The sequence below is a fragment of the Diabrotica virgifera genome, chromosome 3 (genome assembly GCF_917563875.1).
Source record: "Diabrotica virgifera virgifera chromosome 3, PGI_DIABVI_V3a".
In the NCBI taxonomy this organism is placed as follows: domain Eukaryota; kingdom Metazoa; phylum Arthropoda; class Insecta; order Coleoptera; family Chrysomelidae; genus Diabrotica; species Diabrotica virgifera.
The window spans coordinates 107,611,472-107,638,295 of NC_065445.1; the positions used below are offsets into that span (position 1 = coordinate 107,611,472).

Consider the following 26,824-nt stretch of genomic DNA (forward strand, 5'->3'; position numbering starts at 1 on the left):
AAAATATTATATTAGATAAAGATTGGAAGAAATTTTGGTGGAAATTAACTTGTGTGAATCGAACACCGCTGTCCTGCGCGTAGGACCAAAAATTAATGTTTATTTAAAAAATTTCCTGACGCCGTGGTAATTAGTCGATTTTAATTTTGCAAATTGCTAATGAAAGGTACAGTACACTTCTATAAGTAAAAAAAAATACAACTTGATAGCTGCTTTATTTTCAGTCCTGCAACATTTTAAAAAAATGAATTTTTTTGCAAAAGCTGGATTGCAAAATTTATTTTGCAAAATCTATTAAACCGATCTTAATGAAATTTACAGTGTTGTGTTACTATATCATAAAGTTTTTCTGAGTAAAATATGAAGGTCCTAACTGTAGCATAAATGGTTGAAAAACGTAAAAGGCGCGTACTTGTTTTGTATGTTTTTTTTTTCGCAATTATTGCTATTTTGCAACAAGGGTAACTATTTTTTAAATTTTTAACCAATTCTATATTATAGGAAATTTAATTACGCAACTTTTATGTGAGTATAACTTTTCTCAAAAATGAATAGTTTTAAAGTTATAATCAAAAAACCAATAAAAAGTCGAATTTTTCCTTCATATTTTGACATTTTGATTATTTAAACAATGTTCCGGACCATTTTGAGTGGGAGGATAACTTAAATAACTCTAACAAGAAGTAAAACCACTTCTATGTAAATTGGTATATTTATTAAAACTTAAAAATCCCAATGGATTGAATAAAAATGTCCAATTCAGAACGTTTTCAGACCTATCGGTCCATCATCAGTGAATGTGCATACTTGCTAAATAGCCCCAGAACCAAACAATGGTTGAATTTAAAATTCAATTTACATTATTTAAAAATAATATTAAACAGGCTAAACGCCGATGTTACAGGATATTGCCTATGGGAACATGGTGAAACCCTACCAAAACCTCAATCAACCATCTTAGGCCAACTTTGACTATAAAGTCTTCACTTTATAGTCAAAGTTGGCCTAAGATGGTTGATTGAGGTTTTGGTAGGGTTTCACCATGTTCCCATAGGCAATATCCTGTAACATCGGCGTTTAGCCTGTTTAATATTATTTTTAAATAATGTAAATTGAATTTTAAATTCAACCATTGTTTGGTTCTGGGGCTATTTAGCAAGTATGCACATTCACTGATGATGGACCGATAGGTCTGAAAACGTTCTGAATTGGACATTTTTATTCAATCCATTGGGATTTTTAAGTTTTAATAAATATACCAATTTACATAGAAGTGGTTTTACTTCTTGTTAGAGTTTTTTAACTATATGGTATACAGCCAACCTAGGGAACCTCCCTTTTAGATAACTTAAATATTATTATTTGAGATATTTTCAAACCATTTCTGCAAAAAAATTTGAGTCACCTCTCAAAGTCCATCTCAAAACAGATGCGCCCTGGACTACAAACAGATAACATATACAAGGTATTCAACATATTTTTTTACTTTTACCCATTTTGTGGGGCTGTGTAATTTTTGTTTTCAAATTATTTCTGCCATCAGTTTTATATCAGCATAAATTGGATATTACCCCAAAGTTCCCAATAATTTTCAGGTTTATATAAAACACAAGTTATTGCATATAATATATTCTAACAAAGATATAAAATAGGATTTTTTACATTGAATGAATCGGCCATTTTAAAAACGACATATATCCAATGAAGTACTTTTGAGAAAATCTATTTTAAATGCGATATATTGTATGAGGGGGCAATTATTGTGGCTTGTTACTTACTTATATTATAACATATTATGCAACGCCTTCGGTGGTCGGATTAGTGTGAGTTTTTTCAAAAAATGGTAGAGGCTAGAATAAACTCCATGAAAATGTTATAAACTTATTTTTGACAAGATGTGGATATAGGTCGTTTTTAAAATGACCGATTTGTATATAGTTTACTTTTACTTCTCTTTTTATATATTTCTTGTCTTAGTCATATCTTATACCACAACATGCCGTAATTATGTAAACATTACATGAATCTGTATATTCTTTGTATAAATTCCTAAACAAAGTATCGCCATATTTTTACACGTTGTACTTGTCAGTATTGTCTAAGGTTGGATGATCTTAGAAGGAGCATATTTGAATTTGGAACCATCATTATTAAGTCTTTGTTGTTACGTTGTAATGAAAATTGTTGGCAGTAGTAAGGTATGTATTGGATAATTGGATTATAACCGTAGTAACTCTCTTTTTCCATGTTAGGATTCTTTGGATTAGTAATTAATACACCTGTATAGGAATCTATAACTGACTTCTCTAAAGGTAATCCAAAAAAGTTGTTTATAGATTCCATTTCATGTTTTACTCTACTTATTAGGGACACAGAAGGTTTATGTTTGTGTTTTATGCCAGAACCATATGTGTAATGTATATGTGTTTTTCTAAGATTAAATGGTGGAATGTCAGCAGCCCTTTGTTTTCCTTCTCGTGCTAGATTGTAAGGTAATCGATAGATTTGTTTGTTATTATGGTCATTTACAGAACTATACTTTAAAGAAAAAGGTGCCATGTTTCGCTTTCGTTTTGCTACAAATTCATAAGGCAAGCTTCTAGCATGTTTACTGTTATGATCTACAATGTTGTAGGCAGAAGAATCATCTCTGAAATCATTAACTCTTGGTGTATCCATAGGCTTTGTTTTTTCTTCCACAGCGTTAAACCGATTTCTAAAAGATTTTGTATTGTCAGTTTCAAGTTTATAGATCGAAGTAGTAGATATTATATTATCGTTTTGTTTATAAAAAGAATCCTTGTGTTTTCCGTCCTGTTTTGCTGAACCACTAGATGGCAAGTTATCTAATAGTTCTGTACTGTTACGGTCTTCAACGAAGGTGTAGGGTGGAATAGTAGACATTACATCTCTGTTAATCTTAGGGTTGTCTACTGAAATACGAATAGGTATTTCTTCCGTTTGTGCAGTAAAGATTAAAGGTAAGCTCTCAAACTGTTTTCTATTGTAGTTTCCTTCAAAGGTATCTGTCTGAGAAGCAGGTTTTAGGTTATTTTTTATTGCAGACTTAACCGTTGATATATTATTTTTTGTCAAATTATCTATTGGGATATGAACAGGATTCAGTTCTTCTTTAAAATTGGAAGTTACAGTATCAACTGGTTGAAACATATTATTTGTTACAAAGGTGTAAGCAGATATAGCAGATATTTCATTAAATTTTTTTTCATCACTAACATCACTAACTATTGGTTTCTTTATGATATTTTCTTCTTTGTCTGCTAAAAAACTGAAAGGTAAATTAAAAAGTGTTTGTTTTTGTGCAATATCATGAAGCGAACTGCTATAATCTTTTATATTGTAGTCAGTTTCAAGTTTGTAGGACGAAGTAGTAGATATCACATTATCGTTAAGTCCATAAAAGGAATCCATACGTTTTCCGTCTCCTTGTACTGAGCCACTAGAAGGCAAGTTATCAAATAGTTCTGTACTGTTGTGGACTTCGACGAAGGTGTAGGTTGGAGTAGTAGACATTACATCGTTGTTAATTATAGGATTGGTTATCGAAGTATCAATAGGTAGTGGGTACATTTGTGTAGTAAAGACTAAAGGTTGGCTCTTAAACTGTTTTCTATTGTAGCTTCCTTCAAAGGCATCTGTCTGAGAAGCAGGTACTATGGTATTTTTTACTGCTGACTTAACTGTTGATATATTTTCTGTCGAATTGTCTATTGGAATATGAACAGGATTCCGTTCTTCTTTCAAGTCGTAAGTTAAAGTATCAACTGGTTGAAAGTTATTATCTGTTACAAAGGTGTAAGCTGATGTAGCAGACATTTCATTAAATTTGTTTTCATAACTAACTGTTGGTTTTTTTATGATCTTTTCTTCTTTGTCTGCTAAAAAACTGAAAGGAAAATTGAAAAGTGTGCGTTTTTGTTCAATATCATAAGGCAAACTGCTATAATCTTTTAGATTGTTGTCAGTTTCAAGTTTGTAGGACGAAGTAGTAGCTATTACGTTATCGTTAGATCCATAAAAGGGATACACATGTGTTCTGTCTCGTTGTACTGAATCACTAGAAGGCAACTTATCAAATAGTTGTGTGCTGTTGTAGACTTCGACGGTGGTGTAAAATGGAAGAGTAAACATTACGTCGTTGTTAATTGTAGGATTGACTATTGAAATACCAACAGGTCTTTGTTGTGTGTGTGCAGTCAAGACTAAAGGTAAACTCTCAAACTGTTTTCTATTGTAGTTTCCTTCAAAGGTATCTGTCTGAGAAGCAAGTACTATGTTATTTTCTATTGCAGACTTAACTATTGATATATTTCTTGTTAAATTGACTATTGGGATATGAACAGGATTCCTTTCTTCTTCTAAGTCGGAAGTTACAGTATCAACTTCTTGAATGTTATTATCTGTTACAAAGGAGGTAGCTGATGTAGCAGATATTTTATTAAACTTTTTTTCATAAATAACTGTTGGTTTTTTTATGAGCTTTTCTTCTTTGTCTACTAAAACACTAAAAGGTAAATTAAAAAGTGTGCGTTTTTGTGCAATATCGTGAGGCAAAATGCTATAATCTTTTATATTGTAGTCAGTTTCAAGTTTGTAGGACGAAGTAGTAGATATTACATTATCGGTAGGTCCATAAAATGAACCCACCTGTGTTCCGTCTCGTTGTAACGAGCTACTAGAAGGCAAGGTCTCAGATAGTTGTGTACTGTCGTGGTCTTCGGCGAAGCTGTAGGTTGGAGTAGTAGATATTACATCGGTGTTAATTGTAGGATTGGCTATCGAAGTACCAATAGGTATTTGGTTTATTTGTGTAGTAAAGACTAAAGGTAAGCTCTCAAACTGTTTTCTATTGTAATTTCCATCAAAGGTATCTGTCTGAGAAACAAATACTATGTTATTTTCTATTGCAGACTTAACTGTTGATACATTTCTTGTCGAATTGGCTATTGGGATAAAAGCAGGATTCCCTTCTTCTTCGAAGTCGGATGTTATAGTATGAGTTCTTGGTATCTTATTATCTGCTACAAATGTATCAGCTGATGTAGCAGACATATCTGTTGGATTTTTTATGATATTTACTTCTTTGTCAACTAAATCACTGAAAGATAAATTAAAAAGTGTGCGTTTTTGTGCAATATCATGAGGCAGACTGCTATAATCTTTTATATTGTAGTCAGTTTCAAGTTTGTAAGCCGTAGTTGTAGATATTACATTATCGTTATATCCATAAAAAGAATCCAAATGTGTTCCTTCTCCTTGTGCTGATCCACTAGAAGGCAAATTATCAAATAGTTGTGTACTGTTGTAGACTGCGACGATAGTGTAAACTGGAATAGTGAACATTACATCGTTGTTAATTGTAGGATTGACTACTGAAATACCAATAGGTCTTTGCTCCGTTTGTGCAGTAAAGACTAAAGGTACGTCCTCAAATATTACATCGGTGTTAATTGTAGGAAGGGCTATCGAAGTACCAATAGGTATTTGGTCCATTTGTGTATTAAAGACTAAAGGTAAGCTCTCAAACTGTTTTCTATTGTAGTTTCCATCGAAGGTATCGTTCTCAAACTGTTTTTGATTGTAGTTTCCTTCAGAGGTATCGGTCTGAGAAGCGGGTACTATGGTACTTTCTATTGCAGACTTAAACGTTGTAATACTTCTTGTAGAATCGACTATTGGGATGAGAACGGGATTCCTTTCTTCTTCAAAGTCGGAAGCTACAGTATCAACTTGTTGAATGTTATTATCTGTTACAAACGTGTAAGCTGATGTAGCAAAGACTGTATTCAACTTTTTTTCATGACTAATTGTTGGTTTTCTTATGATCTTTTCTTCTAAAAAACTGAAAGGAAAATCGAAAAGTGTAATATCGTGAGGCAAAATGCTATGATCTTTTATAGTGTAGTCAGTTTTAAGTTTGAAGGACGAAGTAGTAGATAATACTTTATCGTTAGGTCCATAGGAATCTTCATGTTTTCCTTCTAGTTGTACTGAACCACTAGAAGGCAAGTTATCAAATAGTTGTGTGCCGTTGTGAACTTCGACGAATGTGTAGGTTGGAGTAGTAGACATTACATCGTTGTTAATTATTGTAGGTTTAGCTTTCGATGTATCAATAGGTATTTGGTCCATTTGTGCAGTAAAGACTAAAGATAAGCTCTCAAGCTGTTTTCTATTGTAATTTTCGTCAAAGGTATCGGCCTGAGAGGCAGAAATTGTAGTATTTTCTATTGCAGACTTAACCATCGATATATTTCTTGTGGAATTGAGTATTGGAACGAGAATGGGATTCATTTCCTCTTCGAAATCGGAAGTTGTGTTATGAACTTGTTCAATCTTATTATCTGTTACAAAGGTATAAATCGATGTAGCAGACATTGTATTCAACTTTTGTTCGTCATTAACTGTGGGTGTATTTATGATCTTTTCTTCTTGTTGTGGCAAAACACTGAATGGTAAATGAAAATCTGGTTTAGTGTTGTCATTTCCTATAAATCTGTATTTTGGAGGAGTAGGCGTTGCATCACTTTTTAGTGTAGAAGTTACTATTGAAATATCAACAGGCTTTGGTTCCACTGTTACTTTAAAATTGCTAAGCAAACCACCAAACTGTTTTCTATGAGGATATTCAACATATTCGGATGTCGCAGAAGTGGGCATTTTGTTATCCTTTAAAGACGAGTTAGTCTGTGGTGTTACTAAATTGTCAGTTGATAAATTTATAGAAGTTTGTGTTTGTTCGACATTTACATCAGTAATAGGGTCCTTGTTTTCCATTAATGAACTCTTTGCTGGAGTTTCAGTCTTCTTTGGTTTAACTTGTATTGTATGGTTTATTTTGGGAAGATGTTGAACATAATCGTGGGTCGGATCTATAAATTGTCCACTTTTAAGTTTGATTTCATTTTCTTGTACGGGATTTTCGCTGCTAATTATTTTAGAAATGGTATTTAAAGTTGGTTTTTGTTGTCCTTCGCCAGATTTCGGTGGAATATTAGATAATTTATTTTTAGGAAAACTAATTGGTTCACTTTCATTTTTGACTGCAAGTTTCTCCGGAACTATACTATTTCCGTGTTTCATTGCAGATTTAGATGGAGAAACGTGCTCGTTTCTATCTGTTTTTGAGGGCAGCTCAAATGAATTTTCTCTGAACTTATTTTTGAGCTCACCAAATGACTTACTGTTTGCTTCTTCACAATTTTTTCTAGAGGAACTACCAGACTTACTTCTTTTTTCTATTACAGGTAAACTATTTTTTATTTTATGGTGCGATTTTACTTTAGATTTCTTTTTTGGTTGCCGGAAATTAAGATTACGGACATAATGTTTGTGAGGAGCATTAAATCGTTTTGGTTTTTTATGCAACCATAGAGGATGTACATTAATGTTGTCTTCTAGTATTTCATTAGGCCATGGTGGTATGGTTAATTCACTTCTTAAATCTTCTAATACTGAGTTCAAGATTGAGGTATCAAACAACTTGTTTGTTGGTTCGTCTCTTTGCGAATCGTATTCCAAAATCCTAATCCGCTTATTTCCATGTTTCCTGAGTTTGTCACCTTGATGGGTCTTAGAATTTCGTACTTCAGAAGATAGGGGCTCGTCTTTTTCTAGAACTACCTGAAATATTTTAGAAAGAAATTATTAAATAAATTTTAATTTAGAAAGGAAATATACAGTGAGCACGTAAAGGTTGGAATAAATTCATTTTTTGATGAATGTGCGATTTTGGAAATAAATCCCGAAATAGGTCGATTTTTATTTTTAAACTATGATTTTTTTAAATGAGAATAGGGGCCGTGTACCTACTCTATTCTTTTTACTTAGATCTATTCTTTTTACTTACTAACAATACTTTTTACTACAGTGTTATTTCTATGTTCAACTAGTTGGACGGGTTTAAAAGGTATGGGTTTTGAAAAAAATAAGATCAAATTATAGAGAGCATTTTTAAATTTTTTTAAAAATCTTCCTTTTTCTCTATGAGATACAGTAATGAAAGAAAAATAAAATTGTTATATACAAGAAAACCTACATTTTTGTAAGTTATTTTTTACGTATCTCTTATCACTTTCGAATTACATGGAGAAAAAGGAATATTTTTAATGAAATTTAAAAATGTGCTCTATAATTTGATCTTATTCTTTTCAAAAACCATTCATTTTAAACCCGTCCAACTTTTTGAATATAGAAATAATACTATAGTAGAAGGTATTGAAGAAGGAAAACAATGCATTTAAATTCTGGTGGATGAGGGGTTAAATATACTGTGTTTTCTATATTTATATATACTATTGTAACGAAAGAAAACTCTTGATCGGCGCCCGTAATAGTAAACAACAAGAGAATGACGTAATCTAATCTTCGCGGCGAGAATCCCGAGAATTCTGGAAGGTAAATCACGTGGGCGTGCTGACAGACAAATGGATCGACTGGTATAGAGATGGGAGATATCGAGATGGGCGCGGATATTTCTGGAATGTTCCATTATAACTTTATCGCATATATAAATACGGCATATTTGTAAATAGAGTTTAGTCTTAAGCTAAAGTTTGTAAAGTAAACTTGTATAAATAAATAATAAAGTCGTAAATAAATACCCGAACGCTCGTTTTTGTTACAGTTGGTGTCGGTGTTCGGTAAACTTAGTGCGATATAAATAAGTGAATTACAGAGAGACTTTAAAAGACTTTTGAACTTTATTCGTCGGGAATAACCGGAGTGCGTTAATTGTTCGGTATTCGGAAAGACTTTTAAAAGACATTTTGAAAAGTACGTGTGTGCCGACTAAAGGTGTTGCTAGAAGAACTTTCGCTAAAACAGCTCCTTGAACAATTAGAAGAGTACGAGCAAGATGCCAGTGGGTCCAAGAAAGTCCTGAAAGCACGACTCGAGGAGGTCCTCAAGAAGAATGGAGATGACCCAAAGATGTTCCACTTTCAGTGAGCAGAACAAGCGATCTTATCGAAATTCGAAAGTGTTTCTCAAAAGATCGATGAAACGTCTAAGATAAGTCTAAGTCTTTCTCAAAAGATCGATGAAACTTCTAGAAAGAACAACGAAAAACTCGAAGAAGTTAGTAGACAGAACAACGAGAAACTCGAAGAAGTTAGTAGACAGAACAACGAGAAATTTGAAAGTGTTTCTCAAAAGATCGATGAAACTTCTAGAAAAAGCGACGAGAAATTTGAAAGTGTTTCTCAAGTAATTAAAGACGTTTGTAGACAGAACGACGAGAAATTTGAAGATGTTTCTAGAACGTTCGATAAGATGCAGAAAAGTGTAGAGACCGTAGAAGAAAAGATCAAACAACTAGAGAGCATGATAACCGATACAAAAGTACAACCATCAGTTAATGCAGCAGCGTTAGATCCTGTAGTGAAAGATGAACTACCGAGAGACGAAACGTCGCATAATATGAGATTCAAATTACCACCATTCGATGGAAAGTCCTCTTGGTCCATATATCTTATACAATTTGAAGCTATTGCGACCGCCAATCATTGGACCGAACAAGAAAAGGCTATTTCCTTGACTGCTGCTTTGCGAGGTGATGCTGCAGATATATTAAGATCAATTCCTAAGGCTCAAGAAAAATGTTACCAGACCTTGTTCACTCGTCTAGAAAAACGCTATGGAGATGCCCATCTACAACAAGTATACAAAGCACAACTGCGAAGTAGAAGTCAACGAGCAAGTGAGAATCTGCAAGAATTTGAAGCAGATGTGGCTCGTGTGGTGCGGTTGGCTTATCCGGAGGTGCCAGACAGCGTTTTAGAAGAAATTGCGGTAGATACCTTTGTCAATGGACTGAAAGATAGTGAACTACAGAAAGCTTTACGACTAGCAAGACCGAAAGTTTTAGATGAAGCACTTGCTATTGCCTTGGAACACGAAGCAGCTAGCCAAGCTTCACGAAACAATCGAGTAATAGTCGTGGAAAAAGGCGATAAGAGAAAAGATGAACGTTTGGTGGAAATGGTACGGAAGGTGATTCGTGACACGATGCCGAAGAGACGCGTGAAGAGGGCTGGAAGAGTTCGTTCAAATACAGATGCTTCCTCGATACGGCCATGCGGTGAAAGTTGTAATCACCGGTTTAAAGTAGAGGAACAGCTTTGCCCTGTGAGACGAACTGCCGTCGTTAATGAGCAATGGCAGCCCCAACAGTTACAAGACGCCCAGGAGGATGATCCATGTATAAAAAGAGTATTGGATTGGATGCGGCAAGGTGAGAGACCTAGTTGGCAGAACATTAGTGCATGTAGTCCAGAAGTCAAGGCCTACTGGAGCCAATGGAATTGCCTGGTACTAAAAGATAATCTTTTGTACAGAACCTTTGAGAACGATGATGGTACAGAATCAAAGCTTCAGTTGATTGTACCTAAAAGTAAAGTGTCAGAAGTATTGCGTCAGTTGCATGACGGTACATCAGGTGGACACTTTGGTATTACGAAAACTCTGCAAAAGGTTCGAGAACGGTTCTATTGGGTGAACTGTAAAGATGATGTAAGAAGATAGTGCCAGAAATGTGAACTGTGTGCATCCGGTAATGGTCCAGTTGGTAAAAAGAGAGCACCCATGAGACAGTATAATGTTGGCAGTCCTATGGAAAGAGTAGCAATCGACATTGCAGGTCCATTTCCAGAAACTGATGCTGGAAATAAATACATCCTGGTAGCCATGGATTATTTTACGAAATGGACCGAGGCCTATGCATTACCAAATCAAGAAGCTGCTACCGTTGCAGAGGTACTTGTTAAAGAATTCTTCAGCCGATTTGGTGTTCCCTTGGAGATCCACTCCGACCAAGGGTGAAACTTTGAGTCAGCTCTTTTCCAAAACGTTTGTAAATTGATTGGTGTCAATAAGACCAGAACAACACCCCTGCATCCTCAATCAGATGGGATGGTCGAGAGGATGAACCGAACGATGGGTAAACACTTGTCCAAAGTTGTATCTGGAAATCAGCGAGATTGGGACCATCACATTCATTTATTCCTGATGGCCTACCGCTCGGCCGTAAATGCAACTACAGGTCAAACACCAACCTGCCTGATGTTGGGTCGTGAAGTTCGTTTGCCCTGCGACCTAGAGTTTGGCTGCAGACCTTCCGAGGAACATGTTGCAGGCGAAGAATACGTCGACCGCCTGAAGTTACGAATGAACAACATTCATGAATTTGCCCGACAACACATCCAGATAGCCAGTGACAGAATCAAAGATCAATATGATTCTCGGTGCAAGAATGAAAGCTTCGGGGTAGGTGATCTTGTCTGGCTTTATAATCCACAACGTCGTCGCGGCTTGTGTCCTAAACTGCAAAGACAATAGGAAGGTCCGTATGAAGTTAAGAAGAAAATAAATGACGTAATATACAGAATTAAAAAGTTGCCAAACGGTAAACCAAAAGTTATTCACATAAATCGTCTTGCACCATATGCTGGCTCAAATGAAACAGAAGAAGCTCGAGTCCTCCAACAGGAGATGAAAGACGCCGCACAGCCAAGTTTTAATCAATTTATGTCAAATTACGCAGCGAGAAAGAGTGCTAGATTCGGCGTGACCACAGAAGTTCAGCAAGATCTGTTTGGTGTTCCAGAAAACGTCTCTCTAGCCCACTGTGTTGCCCAAGATCTCGAGATGACTAAAGGAATCTCGTCCGTATTCAATAGAAAGTTCGGCCGCCTGGACGAGTTAAGACATCAGCACCCTAAAATTGGAAGAGTACTGCGATTGGAAGATGGTCCTCGATCTTTGCTGTATATGGTGACCAGGAAGTCTTATACGGACACGCCAAGCTACGAGAACATATGGCGTGCTCTAACTAATTTGAAGAAAATCGTGTGTAATTATGACATCAAAGATTTGGCTTTACCAAAAATAGGCCATGCAGTAGAAAATCTGGATTGGAAGATTGTGAGAAGCATGCTTGAAGTGATCTTCAGAGAAACTGGCGTACGAATTACTGTGTGTTGCATGAACCCGAAGATGTCATACCCTTCAAAGACAGTAGACTGCTACTTCTTTTCTAGGGGTGTATGCAGAGCTGGAGAATCCTGTAGATTCCGCCATACTGGGCCTTCATCTAGAGTTGCTGATCGGGACGCTCAGATCTTAAGAGAGGAGCAGTGTAACGAAAGAAAACTCTTGATCGGCGCCCGTAATAGTAAACAACAAGAGAATGACGTAATCTAATCTTCGCGGCGAGAATCCCGAGAATTCTGGAAGGTAAATCACGTGGGCGTGCTGACAGACAAATGGATCGACTGGTATAGAGATGGGAGATATCGAGATGGGCGCGGATATTTCTGGAATGTTCCATTATAACTTTATCGCATATATAAATACGGCATATTTGTAAATAGAGTTTAGTCTTAAGCTAAAGTTTGTAAAGTAAACTTGTATAAATAAATAATAAAGTCGTAAATAAATACCCGAACGCTCGTTTTTGTTACACTATTTCTAATTTTATTCTCATTTTTCCTTAAAATACATTAGTCATGTGTTTTGAACCATATCTCGCTTAGTTTGAATGTGACCGACATTTAACATTTCTCGTTTTAAAGGTCTTTATATACTTCACGCACAGTTTCATACAATATTTTATCTATGATGAACAAATAAAAAATCTGTAACTCTTTGTCACTGGAATTTATTTCTATTGTACAATTTTTAGAACTTTGACATTTAAAAATTCTAACTTCTTTCAAACCACAAAACTGTCAAAACTTTTGTCGTAATTTATTGCTCATTATGTCATCACCATGACAACGCGAAAGTTAAGGATATTTGATTATAGTATTTTTACTACAAAAGCGATATTACGTAGGTCAAAATTTTTGACGTAAGAGAACTGTCAAAACATTAGAATGTGACTTTTCATTATTGCCATGTATATAGCCAAGTCACATTCTAATGTTTTGACAGTTCTCTTATGTCAAAAATTTTGACCTACGTAATATCGCTTTTGTAGTAAAAATACTATATATGAAAGTGTGTCAAAAACAGTGCGAAAAAGTAAGTTCCATTTAAACTACATTGTTACTTCACGCACACTTTAAACACTTCACGCACTGCTATCTATAATGACAGTTTTGACAAACTAAAAACTTATACATAATATGACATAGAGTAGATAAATAACTACATAGTTTCTTTCATAATATGTATCTTTTATCAGCTTTTCAGTGAGTCTACATTCAAACGTGTGACATAAAAAGTGTCAAAATTATTCTAATTGTTTATAAGCTAAAAATCAAGACTTTTTCAAATAGTTTTTAATAAAAACTTTGGTAAAATGTTGAATTTTTTTTAATTCATCTTAAAACTGAAGTCTCAAATAATTGATTGCTAGGTATATGCTAAATATCTCTAGAGTCGCTGTTAGGGCAAGAACAGTTGTTTAAACAATTGCTCTCTGGGATAAACAAATTAAATAACTTATAAACTTTTTGGTCAATCCGGTTGAAATTTAGCACACTTAAATAACACTTTAATTGACATAATTTAAAAGAGTTAAATTATGTGTCATTATGCAAAAAATAAAGTTATTAAATTTATAAATTAGTGTAAAAATGCGGGTTTTTTGCAATTATCTCCGTCAACTGTTTATGTATTTCAACAGGCATGCTATCAAATTAAATAACTCTAACATCTACAACATTTACTTGCTATATGCAAGAAACGTTTTATAGTCAAAAAACTGATTTTTTCATTCTTAATAACGGTTTAAAAAGAAGAAGAAAAATTAGCTTTACGTCTTCACGGAATTATCATCAGTTATCCCTCATCTACCGTTTAAAACCTTCAAAACCCTGTATTTAACATTTTTACGTGAAATCAATGATTTTTTTCCAGATGACTGGAACTAACTAAAAAACTCCAGATATATATATATATATATATATATATATATATATATATATATATATATATATATTCAAATTCCCTTCTACCTATTGGTGTCGGGATTACAATAATAACTTAGATATTGTGTACAAATTTACGCCACTGTCTTCTATTTTGTGCCAATACTTTTGCTTCTTTCCAGGATTTGCCTCTCTTTTGTAGAACTTTTCCAATAGCTTGGTCCCATGTTTCTCTTGGTCTTCCTCTCTTCCTCTTGGTATTTACTTTCGCTTCCCAAATCATTTTTACCGGTCTTCTATCGTCTAGTCTTTGTAATTGTCCCCACCAGCTGATTTGTCTTTTTTCTATGAATTCTAAGATTGATTCCACCTCCAGATCCTCCCTTATCTGCTCATTTCTTACCCTGTCAAGTCTTGTAACTCCTCTCGTTCTTCTTAGGTACTTCATTTCCGTCGCTTGTACTCTGCTCTTCTGCCTCTCTGTTAATGTCCACGATTCACAACCGAAGGTGAGTATGGGTCTATATATTGCCTTAAAAACTTTCATTTTTGTACTTTGCGCTATTTCCTTTTTTCCTATAAAAGTTGTGTTCATTGCATAATATGAATTTATTGCTTTCTCTATACGTTTATCGATTTCTAAACCTTGTTGACCTGAATCTTCAATTTTTACACCCAGGTATTCGAAGCATTCAACTTGTTCTATATGTATACCATTGATCTGTATACTCACGTTTTCTTTAGTTTCTGCTACTACCATCACTTTTGTTTTTGTTAGGTTTAGTTTCATGCCACTTTCTTCTAATATTTCACTCCACGTTTGTAAGTTTTCTTGTAGGTCCTTTTCTTTTGTTGCCATTATAACGATGTCATCTGCAAAAGCACACTCTGATATTTCGATCGGTTGTAAGTTTTTGTATCCTACCAATAGGTGTTTTGTTCTCTGACTACATTTTTTAATTATTTCGTCCATAAACAACGTAAACAATGTTGGACTTAGTCCTCCTCCCTGTCTTAGACCATCTTTTGTTATAGAATTTTCTGACTTCAGGTTTCTAGTTATAACACAATTCGTCGTATTTTTATATAGACATTCAATATTTTTCCTTAGTTTGGTTGCTATTCCTCTTTGTTCTAGGAGCGACCATACTTTTTGCCGAGGAACAAGATCAAACGCTTTTTGTAAGTCGATAAACGCAAAATATGCTTTTCCTCTTCTGAGTTTCGTTTTCTCAATGATCTGTTTAATACTGAAGATGTGATCTTGCACACTTCTTCCTTTTCTAAAGCCACTTTGAGTTTCTGCTAATGTTGTATCGATTATCTTTGTCAGCTTCTCTTGTAATATTTGTTCGTACAGTTTCATCGCCGAGCATAAGAGCATTATGCCTCTATAGTTTTTGCATTCTTTTTTATCTCCAGATTTAAATATGGGTAGTATCAACGAGATCTTCCATTCTTCTGGTATTCTTTCAGCTTTCCATATCTTGTTTATTAATTGTAATAATATGTGTTGTCCTTGTACTCCCATATATTTGAGCATCTCAGTTGTTATTTTATCATGCCCTGGTGACTTTCCATTTTTCATTTTTGCCAATCCTTGTGTAAATTCTTCCCATGTTATTGCAGTGTCTTGCGTTTCTTCTATGGTTTCTCCGGTATTTGTCACGTTAATGGTATAATGTGGTGTTTCATTTCCAGTTGATAATAGTTCTTGAAAATACCTTTTCCATCTTTCCATTATTTCTTCTTCCTGTGTCAAAATGTTTCCTGTTTCGTCTCTAATTGTCAATTGAACTGATTTTTTCTCCTTCTTAATGTTTTCATGGTCTTATAAAACAGCTTTTGGTTACTTTTACTATCTGATTCTAGTTTATCCCCGAATTGTTTCCAACTTTCTTCTTTTGCATCTTTTATCATATTTTTTACTATTTTTCGTTGTTCTTTATATTTTTCATACGTTTCAGTTGTTTTGTTTGATAGGTATATTTTCCATCGTCTTTTCTTTTCCTTTGTTTCTGATTTAATTTGTTCATTCCACCACGATGTCTGTTTCCTGTTGCTAGTTGTTCTACTTACGACGCATGCCTCCTTGGATGCCTCAATAATAATTTCTTTTATACTATTCCATAACTGATCCACATCTGCATCTCTCATTATTAATAGCCTTTTTTCAATTTCTCGATTTATTATTTCTTCATATTTGGTTCTCACATTTTCTTCTGTCAACTTGTAAGATCTTATTGATTCAAATTCTACTTTTCTTTCTTTATTTATTTTCTGCTCCTCGTTCTTCATAATTTGGTGTTTAATTTTTGTTACCACCAGATAGTGATCACTATTGATTTCTGCACCTCTTCGTACTTTGGTGTCGGTAATGTTTGCCCTATAGTCTTTTTCCACTATTACATAATCGATTATTGATTTTTCTCCTCTGCTTATAACTTCCCGTGTGTATTTGTGGATATTTTTATGTTCGAAGAGTGTGTTTGTTATTATTAGGTTATGTAGTTGACAGTATTCAAGCAATCTCTTGCCGTTATTGTTCCTCGTATCTTCCCCATGTGTACCTATTACTGTGTTATATTTGTGATCTTGTTTACCAACTCTGCTGTTGAAGTCTCCAGCAATTAATATTCTTCCTTTGCATTCTTCTGTAATTCTCGTCAGTTCATCCCAAAATTTATCTTTTATTGCTGAATTCTCGTCTTCGCTTGGTCCGTATACGGCTAATATTATCCAGTTTTCTCCGTTTATGCCTGTTAGTTCTACTTTTAATATTCTTTCGTTAATTGCCTCCCACGTGTTTACACTATTTATTAGCTTTTCATGTATTATGCATCCTATTCCGGCTGCAGCTCTTTGTTTATTGTCCACTCCGCTATATATCATCAAATGACCTTTATTAAGTTTAATTTCGCCTTTGCCTTTTTTCTTTGTTTCCATACTGTTAGTATATCTAGTTGTGCTTGTTCAAATTCCTCTATTAAATCCTGTTCTTTTCCGTAAATACTTCGAATATTCCATGTTCCAATTTTCCATGTGCTCGCTCTTCCTTTTAACATATTTCGTTTTCCTTTTCTTATGCTGGTCGTCTCCATGTTTCCATCCTGTATATGTTCCACTAGTTTTTTGAATTATCATGAAGAGTATTCGTACTTTCAATCGTATTTTTCTTTTTATTCCATATAAATTTTTCGCCATTCATAATTAATTTCTGGTACCCAATTACTACCTTTTTGTTCTGGTTTCTTTTATCTTTTGCTATTTCTTGTAGGCTTTTCTGGATTTTGTTCTCTTGTTCTGTTAAATCATGGCGTATAAATATTTTTTGGCCTTTGACGTGTCTTAGTTTGTGTTTATTTTTCATTACATCTGCTTTTTCTCGATTGTTCAGTTTTAGTACGCACATTGTTTCGTTTATTTTTGTCAATTTTTTCGCTTTAATAACAACTTGTAGCTTGTTTTCGACAAATTTTTCTATTTCTTCTTGCGCTTCTTCTTCATTGTCCCGTATTTTAAATCCACTTATAATTATGTTATTTTTCTTCTTGTATTTTTCGATGTTTTCGACTTTTTCTTCCAATTTTTCCAAATTTTCAACTTTCATCTTCAGTTCGTTAATTTCTTTCTTTAATTCTATATTTTCTTCTCTGAAAATTTTCAGTGTTTTTTTATATTCTTGAAAATCATTTTTAATTTCTTTCAGATCTTTGCGCATTTCCGACGTCAAATTTGTTATTAAATTTTTGATTTCGTCCCAGTCGCTCATCCTTATGTGGTTTGTATCACTCTGTATAAATATATCTGTGTGTGTATAACAATGTATTGTTGTTGTAAATAATCGAACGCTGACAGAGCGCAAAGCTACCCAACCCAATTCAACCTTGCGAAGGTCAAGAAGCTTATCCCTGTCAGCTTTTTCTGTTGTTTGTTTATCTTTCTTTATAACACTGTTTCACACAAATACGTATAAAGAATTATCTATTTATTTTATGCTAATTACAATCTAATGTTACCTGTAATTGTCTCAGTGAATGTAGTGTGGATGACTAAACTCGTACCGGCCCAATGTATGAACTTTGATACGGAGCGATCACACACACATGTACACACTATCACGGTTCAACCTAGACTCCAAAAACTCCAGATATAATAACTAAAAATTGGAAGCTTTTGAACGTTGGTGTTATCGAAGAACATAGGCGTAACCAGGGGGGGTTTTGGGGGTTATAACCCCCCCCATTGGGATGTACTTTGAGCTATATACGCTTAACACCATACCCTTCAGAGACCTTCCAGTAGTTGTAACCCCCCCTTTCCAATAGTTGTAACCCCCCCCTTAGGATCATCCTGGTTACGCCTATGTCGAAGAATGCTACGAATATCATGGGTAGGCAAGATTAGCAATTCTGAATTCCTTGATAAAGTTAATAAGAGAGAAGAAATTATACATACAACTAAAAGTCTAATTTAAAATAGGATACTGAGATCAAAGAAAATATCCAGAGAAAAAAAAAAAGAAAAATACAGGGTGTAACAAAAATAAAGATCATAAATTAAATCACATATTGTGGGACCAAAAATAGTTCAATTGAACCTAACTTACCTTAGTACAAATGTGCACATAATAAAAGTTACAGCCCTTTTAAGTTACAAAATGAAAATCGATTTTTTCCAATATATCGAAAATTGTTTGAGGTTTCTTATTGAAAACGGACATGTGGCATTCTTATGACAGTAAAATCTTAAAAAACAATATAGTGAAATTTGTGCACCCCATAAAAATTTTATGGGTTTTTTTTCCTTAAACCCCCCCAAATTTTTGTGTACGTTCCAATGAAATTATCATTGTTCCACCATTAGTTAAATACAATGTTTTTAAAACTTTTTTGCCTCTTAGTACTTTTTCGAAAAGCTAGTTTTTATCGAGATAGTTTGAATATTTATCAAATCCACCGCATATTTGTATACTGTTAAGAACGATTAAAGAGACCTGGTAATTAATATGATTATTTCATTCATAGGAGACTCTGACCAATAGAAAGCTACAGAAACAAAAATTAAAGTGATTATTTCATTCATAGGAGATTCTGACCGATAGAAAGCTACAGAAATAAAAATTAAACTGATAACTTTTGATAATATCCCGTCGTCAAGTATATTACGTCAGATGCCTTTAAAAAGTACATTCAGTGAAATTAATGACAAATAATGTTTTAAAAATTATAAAAGTGATGACTTTCAACCGTTAAATATTTATAACAACTGTGTGTTTAATTGTACTAATTTGTACTTACACAAATAAATTACAATAAAATTTTGGTTTTGAACAGTTGTATTCATGAAATAATCGCAACAAATTGCACTCGATCTCTAAAATTATTATCGAATTTTTGCCCTCGTGACACTTTGACATAATTTCACTTCCCTTCGGGTCGTGAAATTAAAACTGTCAAAGTGTCACTCGGGAAAAATTCGATAATTTTATTTATAACAACTGTGTACTAATTTGTACTTACATAAATAAATTACAATAAAAATTTGGTTTTGAACAATTTTATTTATGAAACAATCGCAGCAAATTGCACTCGATCTCTAAAATTATTATCGAATTTTTGCCCTCGTGACACTTTGACATAATTTCACTTCCCTTCGGGTCGTGAAATTAAAACTGTCAAAGTGTCACTCGGGAAAAATTCGATAATTTTAGAGCTCTTGTGCAATTACTACTGATTATTTTTTAATGATTTTAACTTCCAATCGTATAGTAAGATTTTTGATCACGTGTTTAATTCTGTTCAATCAGATTAAAATTATACTGGGAATAATCTACTGTAGAAAATTACCTTTAGAATTTTTTTAACTAGATTGTTTTTGTTTAATTGCAGCATTGCAGTTTTGACAACTGTCACATTTAAGAAAATATCCATAATATACTTTTAGTTGTTTTAGTTCTGCATCTAATGTCAAATTATTGTCAAAGAGAACACAAATAGGCACATTTAAGCGCTTGATTTACTTCGGTAAGATTATTTCATGAATAAAACTGTATTTATAAATAAATTAACTAATATATTATTAATATCTTCATCTAAATATTTGCTAAACTTTGCTTTTCACTTTGACAAGTTGAAAAATGTGTGTCACATTAATTGGGAACAATGTCACTGACTGTTTTTATACAAAGACTTGAATTTTATATGTAAATATTAAAAAATAATCTTACGAATATCACACGACAGTAAGAATAAATAAGAAAATAATTCTTCGTTTTTTCTCAAAGGTCCTAGCCGGGTATGATTATGAAAAGTGCCCCCAACTCGATTCGAATTGCATATAGGTCAATAGGTCACCGTTTAGCATATATAGTGAAATTAACTTTCTGAAATTTTTAGCCCCCTAGGTGCTCATGTGACCCACCTAGAGCCTAATTAGGGTTTTTATGTTATTATTTTTTATCTCAGCCGCATCGAGAACTAGCAAAAAACTTTAAATAAAAAAGTTGTAAGCTTTAAAAAGTTCTGTCCGAAAAAAATTATTTTTTTAATTATTGTCGGGAAATTTAAATTTTAGAACGATTTTAAAATTTTAAATGAGTATAAAAAAATAATTAAGACATTCGTTTTCACGAAAAAAATATGTAACGTGTATTTTTGCACAATGTTTAACCCTGAATTTTTTCAAATTTTTAAAATTGGTGAAACGCACCTTTAAAAATAAAAACCCCATTTTTTCGGGTTTTTTTTTCGTTTTTTGATACAATTTTATACTTATTTTTCAAAGAAGGTAACACCGTCACTAGAATAGGTAAAAAACTGAAAAATAATTGGAGTTTGCTTAATAAAAATTTTTTGTAACGCCATCCATTTTCCAGATACAGGGCGGCGTTGAAGAAAACAAAATTTTACACATTTTTTACGATTTTGCCGAAACTACTGGCAACTATGTAATAAAACTTGGCGGGTTTTAAGAGGTAGTTATTGTGCATATTTTGACATACAATTAAGGATTTGGTATTCATCATTGGCGCGCATAGGGGTAAAGGTCTGAACTTTTCAAAGAAAAAAAGATAGTACGCCACTGACATATTTCAAATTAACAATCATTTTTGAATTCCTCGTTCAATTTGCAATAAAAAAACTATCTTCTCATTTTTTCATACGACGCGCCGTTTTGCTGCAAAAAATAAAATATCTTAACGCTTCCAAAGTATTCGATTTAGTTTTTATAATGGATGTACGAGTTTATGTAGATGTAGAAACTACTAGAAGTTCGAATACTTTGTAAGGGTTAAGATGTTTTATTTTTGAATAAAAATGGCGCGTCGTATGAAAAAATAGGAAGATAGATTTTTTGTCAAAAATTGAACGAGGAATTCAAAAACGATTGTTAATTTGAAATATGTCAGTGGCGTACTATCATTTTTCTTTGAAAAGTTCAGACCATTACCCCTATGCGCGCCAATGATGAATATCAAATCCTTAATTGTATGTCAAAACATGCACAATAACTACCTCTTAAAACCCGCCAAGTTTTATTACAATATTGCTAGCAGTTTCGGCAAAATCGTAAAAAATGTGTAAAATTTTGTTTTCTTCAACGCCCTGTATCTTGAAAATGGATGGGGTTACAAAAAATTTTTATTAAGCAAACCATATTTATTTTTCAGTTTTTCACCTATTCTAGTGACGGTGTTACCTTTTTTAAAAAATATGTATAAAATTGTATCAAAAAACGAAAAAAAAAACCGAAAAAATGCGGTTTTTTATTTTTAAAGGTGCGTTTCACCAATTTTAAAAATTTGAAATAATTTAGGGTGAAACATTGTGCAAAAATACACGTTATATATTTTTTTCGTGAAAACGAATGTCTTAGTTATTTTTTTATACTCATTTAAAATTGTAATATCGTTCTAAAATTTAAATTTCCCGACAAAAATTAAAAAAATAATTTTTTTCGGACAGAACTTTTTAAAGCTTACAACTTTTTTATTTAAAGTTTTTTGCTAGTTCTCGATGCGGCTGAGATAAAAAATAATAACATAAAAACCCTAATTAGGCTCTAGGTGGGTCACATGAGCACCTAGGGGGCTAAAAATTTCAGAAAGTTAGTTTCACTATATATGCTAAACGGTGACCTATTGACCTATATGGAATTCGAATCGAGTTGGGGGCACTTTTCATCATCTTACCCGGCTAGGCCCTTTGTTGTCATTGGGCAATAGCCACTCGAGCCCTGCGGGCTCTCGTGTCTATTGCCAGATAACATATTTTCGAAAAACTGTCGCATTATTGTCACTCTCTTGTGATATTATACCCGATTATTTCATTCATAGGAGATTCTGACCAAAGAAAGAGAAAGCTACAGAAATAAAAATTAAAGTGATAATTTTTAATAATATCCCGTCGTCAAGTATATTACGTCAGATATCCTTCGTTGGTACGAAAAAATACATTCAGTGACATTAATGACAATTAATGTTTTAAAAGTTATAAAAGTGATGACTTTCAAGCGTCAAATATTTATAACAACTGTGTACTAATTTGTACTTACATAAATAAATTACAATAAAATTTTGGTTTTAAACAGTTTTATTCATGAAATAATCGCAACAAATTGGACTCGATCTCTAAAATTATTATCGAATTTTTGCTCTTCGGGTCGTGAAATTAAAACTGTCAAAGTGTCACTCGGAAAAAATTCGATAATTTTAGAGCTCTTGTGCAATTACTACTGATTATTTCATTCATAGGAGATTCTGACCAATAGAAAGCTACAGAAATAAAAATTAAACTGATAATTTTTGATATCCCGTCGTCAAGTATATTACGTCAGATGCCTTTCGTTGCTACGAAAAAATACATTCAGTGACATTAATGACAATTAATGTTTTAAAAATTATAAAAGTGATGACTTTCTACCGTCAAATATTTATAACAACTGCGTGTTTAATTGTACTAATTTGTAGTTACATAAATAAATTACAATACAATTTTGGTTTTGAACAGTTTTATTCACGAAATAATCGCAAAAAATTGCACTCAATCTCTAAAATTATTATCGAATTTTTGCCCTCGTGACACTTTGACACAATTAAAACTGTCAAAGTGTCACTCGGGAAAAATTCGATAATTTTAGAGCTCTTGTGCATTTACTACTGATTATTTCATTCATAGGAGATTCTGACCAATAGAAAGCTACAGAAATCTGAATTAAATCGATAATTTTTGTTAATCTCCCGTCGTTAAGTATATTACGTCAGATGCTCTTCGTTGCTACGAAAAAATACATTCAGTGACATTAATGACAATTAATGTTTTAAAAATTATAAAACTGATGACTTTTAATCGTCAAATATTTATAAAAACTGTGTGTTTAATGGTACTTACATAAATAAATTACAATAAAATTTTGGTTTTGAACAGTTTTATTCATGAAATAATCGCAACAAATTGCACTCGACCTCTGAAATTAATATAGAATTTTTGCTCTCGTGACACTTTGACATAATTTCACTCGCCTTCGGCTCGTGAAATTAAAACTGTCAAAGTGTCACTAGGGAAAAATTAAATAATTTCAGAGATCTTGTGCAATTACTACTGAAAATTTATTTATAAACTAAAGCCACATCTCGATAAAAGGTGTCTTATGGGGAAAATACTAAGAGGCCAAAAAGTTTTAAGAACACTATATTTAACTAACGGTACCGTAATAATAGTTTAATTGGAACGTACATAAACATCTTAAGTGTTGGATGAGTCCTTTTCACCGTGTTTGAGTGGATGTGGTCCATTTTGCGCGGGGGGTGTGTGTGGCATATACATTTGGCGCGCCCTATACACAAACTGCGTAGCTTGCGCATCTCACCATTGACACACTCCTAAGTTAAAATACTCAAACTTTGACTGGAAGGTCGATAAACATTCCTGACGGAGGGCAGCAGCGACCGCCAGTATAAAGTTAAGGTGATACAGTAGCGATCAACAGGTAGCAAAAACGCGTTCCAAGATTGCGGCTGTAATTTTGAATATTTTTTCGAGATATTTGCCACACGTATTTGTAATATAATAAAGAATGGCGGTACAGAGCCCATTTTGAAAAATATATTAAAATGTGGAAATTACTCTGTAATTAAATACAATATGAAAAAAACGAGCCTGTACCGCCATTAAGAAGAACAAAAAAATACACTTTCTTCAAATAAACTTTTTTATCCGATGCCTAGATTTTGTGTCATTTTGGAACTACTAAAATTTTTTATTTCATTAGTAAGATTGGCGATCAGTAAGCTCAAATATAATAAAGCATCAGGTCCAGATATGGTAACAGTAGATATATGCTCAAAGCCCACTGAAGAAACTGGCGTAAAATTACTTCATCTACTCTGTAACCAAATATGGCATTCTAAACAATGGCCTGAAGACTAGACAAAATCTACAATAACGACAATTCATAAAAAGGCAGCTTCCATAAACGCGACCATTATAGAACTTTTCTCTTATATCACATGCCAGTAAAATAATGCTACATATAATCAATGAGAGACTAAAAAACATTCCTTCAAAGATAAATTCCACAAGAGCAAACTGGATTTACCAAAGGTAGAGGTACGCGAGAACACCTGTTGAATATAAGACAGATAATCGAAGGATCTAGGGAATTTAATATTCCACTGTACATACATATATGCCTTATAGATTATCGTAAGGCGTTGGACAGGGTCAAGTGGAGATACTTATGGCGAATACTAAGGAAGTAGGCGTACCACAACACCTATTTCGCTTATAACTGAACTATACGAACACACTACTGGATCAGTTAAAGTGCCTGACACACTTTCAAACGAATTTGATCCAGTACTGGGTGTCAGACAGGGATGTATACTATCTCCACAATTATTCAATATATATGGGGAGCATATTATGAGAAGAGCACTTGAAGGATGGAAAAAAGGCATCTCAATAAATGGTCATAAAATAAACAAACTACGTTTCGCAGATGACGCAAATAGTCAAGCAGAGCTGATTGATCTTATACGATTGGTTGAAAACGAAAGTCAAATATTTGATCTGAAGTTAAACATATAAAAAAAGATCATGATAGTAGATAGACTACATAACAATCATCCACACATAACCACAATTGATCGGTTTGAGGTTGTGAGCTGATACTTTTATCTGGGATCATTAATCACAAACGCAGGGTCACTACAGGAATAACTAAAACGTAGATGTGATCTAGCAAAAGTTGCCACAGCAAAAATGACCACAATATGGAAGGACTGTAAAATTTCAAGAGCGTTAAAGATGAGGTTACTCATCTCCTTAATATTTCCAATACTGACCTACGGATGTGAATCTTGGACCCTTAGAAAATAGGAAAGAAGAGAGATAGACGCCACTGAAATTTTCTGTTGGAAACTAATGCTACGAATTCCTTGGACCGACCATAGGACAAATAATTCAATTTTAAGAGAGCTAAAAGTTAGCCAACGACTCTCCAGTAAAGTCCATCTCCAACAATTAAAATACTTTGGACATGTTATGAGAGCAAACACAGAAAAATGGAAAGACTCATAATACACGGAAAGGTGGAAGGCCGAAGATCACGAGGAAGATCCCCAACAAGATGGATCGATCAAATTACAGGAATACGCAAAAGATTTATGCATGAGTTAAAAGTTATGACAATACACGGCATCACGTCGACCACTACACTCCCTCCGGGGGGGTCAGGATTGAAGAGAGAGATATACGGTACTGAATGTTAGGCATTCAAAAAGAAACAACAATAAATTATTAGGCGAGAGGAGTCGGTGGATTAAAGCTAAAGAAGATATATGATGACAAATGGTTAGACAGGATATAATATGTGGTAATATTCGTATCTATGCATCAAAATGAAAACATATGGAGAAGAATATAAAGTTTGATTAATTTGTATTAAGAGCGATATCCGAAGTGAAAATCGAAGCCTTAAAATAAACTTATTCTAAAGTAAAATTATGGCTTAATACCAGTAAAAATAGTAAATTGTATAAAGATAATGATTTACTAAAAATATCCTTACCACAAAATTGGCTGCACAGTTTCCATCAGACAATTTGTAAAAACAAATAATTAGGAAAAACATAGGTAAAATCATTTTAAACAATGACTAAGATTATTTAGTAACGATTCATTGTATTAAATTGTTATCCTTGATTACACGAATAGGCGTTGCTAAATATGTAATAAAACGCAAAAAAACTGAATAAATTACCTTCTTTTAAACAATAAAAATAATTAAAAATTATAATTAAACTCAGAATTATTTTCAGTAATTCGTAACAATTTTAAGAATTGACAATTTGTCATAATACAAGAGCGATGTTATTGTTCTAGAATAATAAAAATATTAAGTAGTTTTATAATCATATATCAATATTTTATGATCCTATAGGGTGATTGATTAGTGTGATAAAGCTCAGTAGATCCTCTGCAATAACATAAGTGGCAGAACAAAGTTATGTTTTTTAATGGAACACCCTGTATATAATTTTATTTTATTTATTACATATAGGGTATTTACACATTTATAATAAATTTGCTATGAAAATCCTAACAAGTTCAACTCCCTGTATAATATCTCAATCAATACCATATCTACCTCAATTTTTATTTAATAATATATAGTCCAGAAAGCCACTGCGCATCCGCTAGGAAAAATATTCTAATTCGGATTTTTTGCACAATCTTACTCAAAAAGGACTCCTTTTAACAAATTTGCATGTTGCCAGGACCAAAAGGTGGTCAAAAATTTTTTAAACGTTTTTTTTTTGTTTTTTTCGTAAAATTAATTTTTTTGCATGAAAAAAGTTTTTTTAGGTTTTTTGGATCATTCCAAATAGAAAAGGTCTTTAGTAACTTTTCTCTAAAAATGATAGT

The 26,824-nt window shown here is 33.3% G+C and overlaps 1 protein-coding gene across 1 annotated transcript; it reads right to left on the reverse strand.

Moving 5' to 3' along the window:
* Nucleotides 1–1,613: 1,613 nt before the first annotated feature.
* On the reverse strand, nucleotides 1,614–26,137 carry LOC126882032 (uncharacterized). Its single transcript, XM_050646807.1, has 2 exons — nucleotides 25,968–26,137; nucleotides 1,614–7,644 (listed from the first exon to the last, which is right to left on the reverse strand). The coding sequence occupies exons 1-2, from the start codon at nucleotides 26,040–26,042 to the stop codon at nucleotides 2,089–2,091; spliced, it is 5,631 nt and encodes a 1,876-aa protein (XP_050502764.1). The 5' UTR covers nucleotides 26,043–26,137; the 3' UTR covers nucleotides 1,614–2,088.
* Nucleotides 26,138–26,824: the final 687 nt, after the last annotated feature.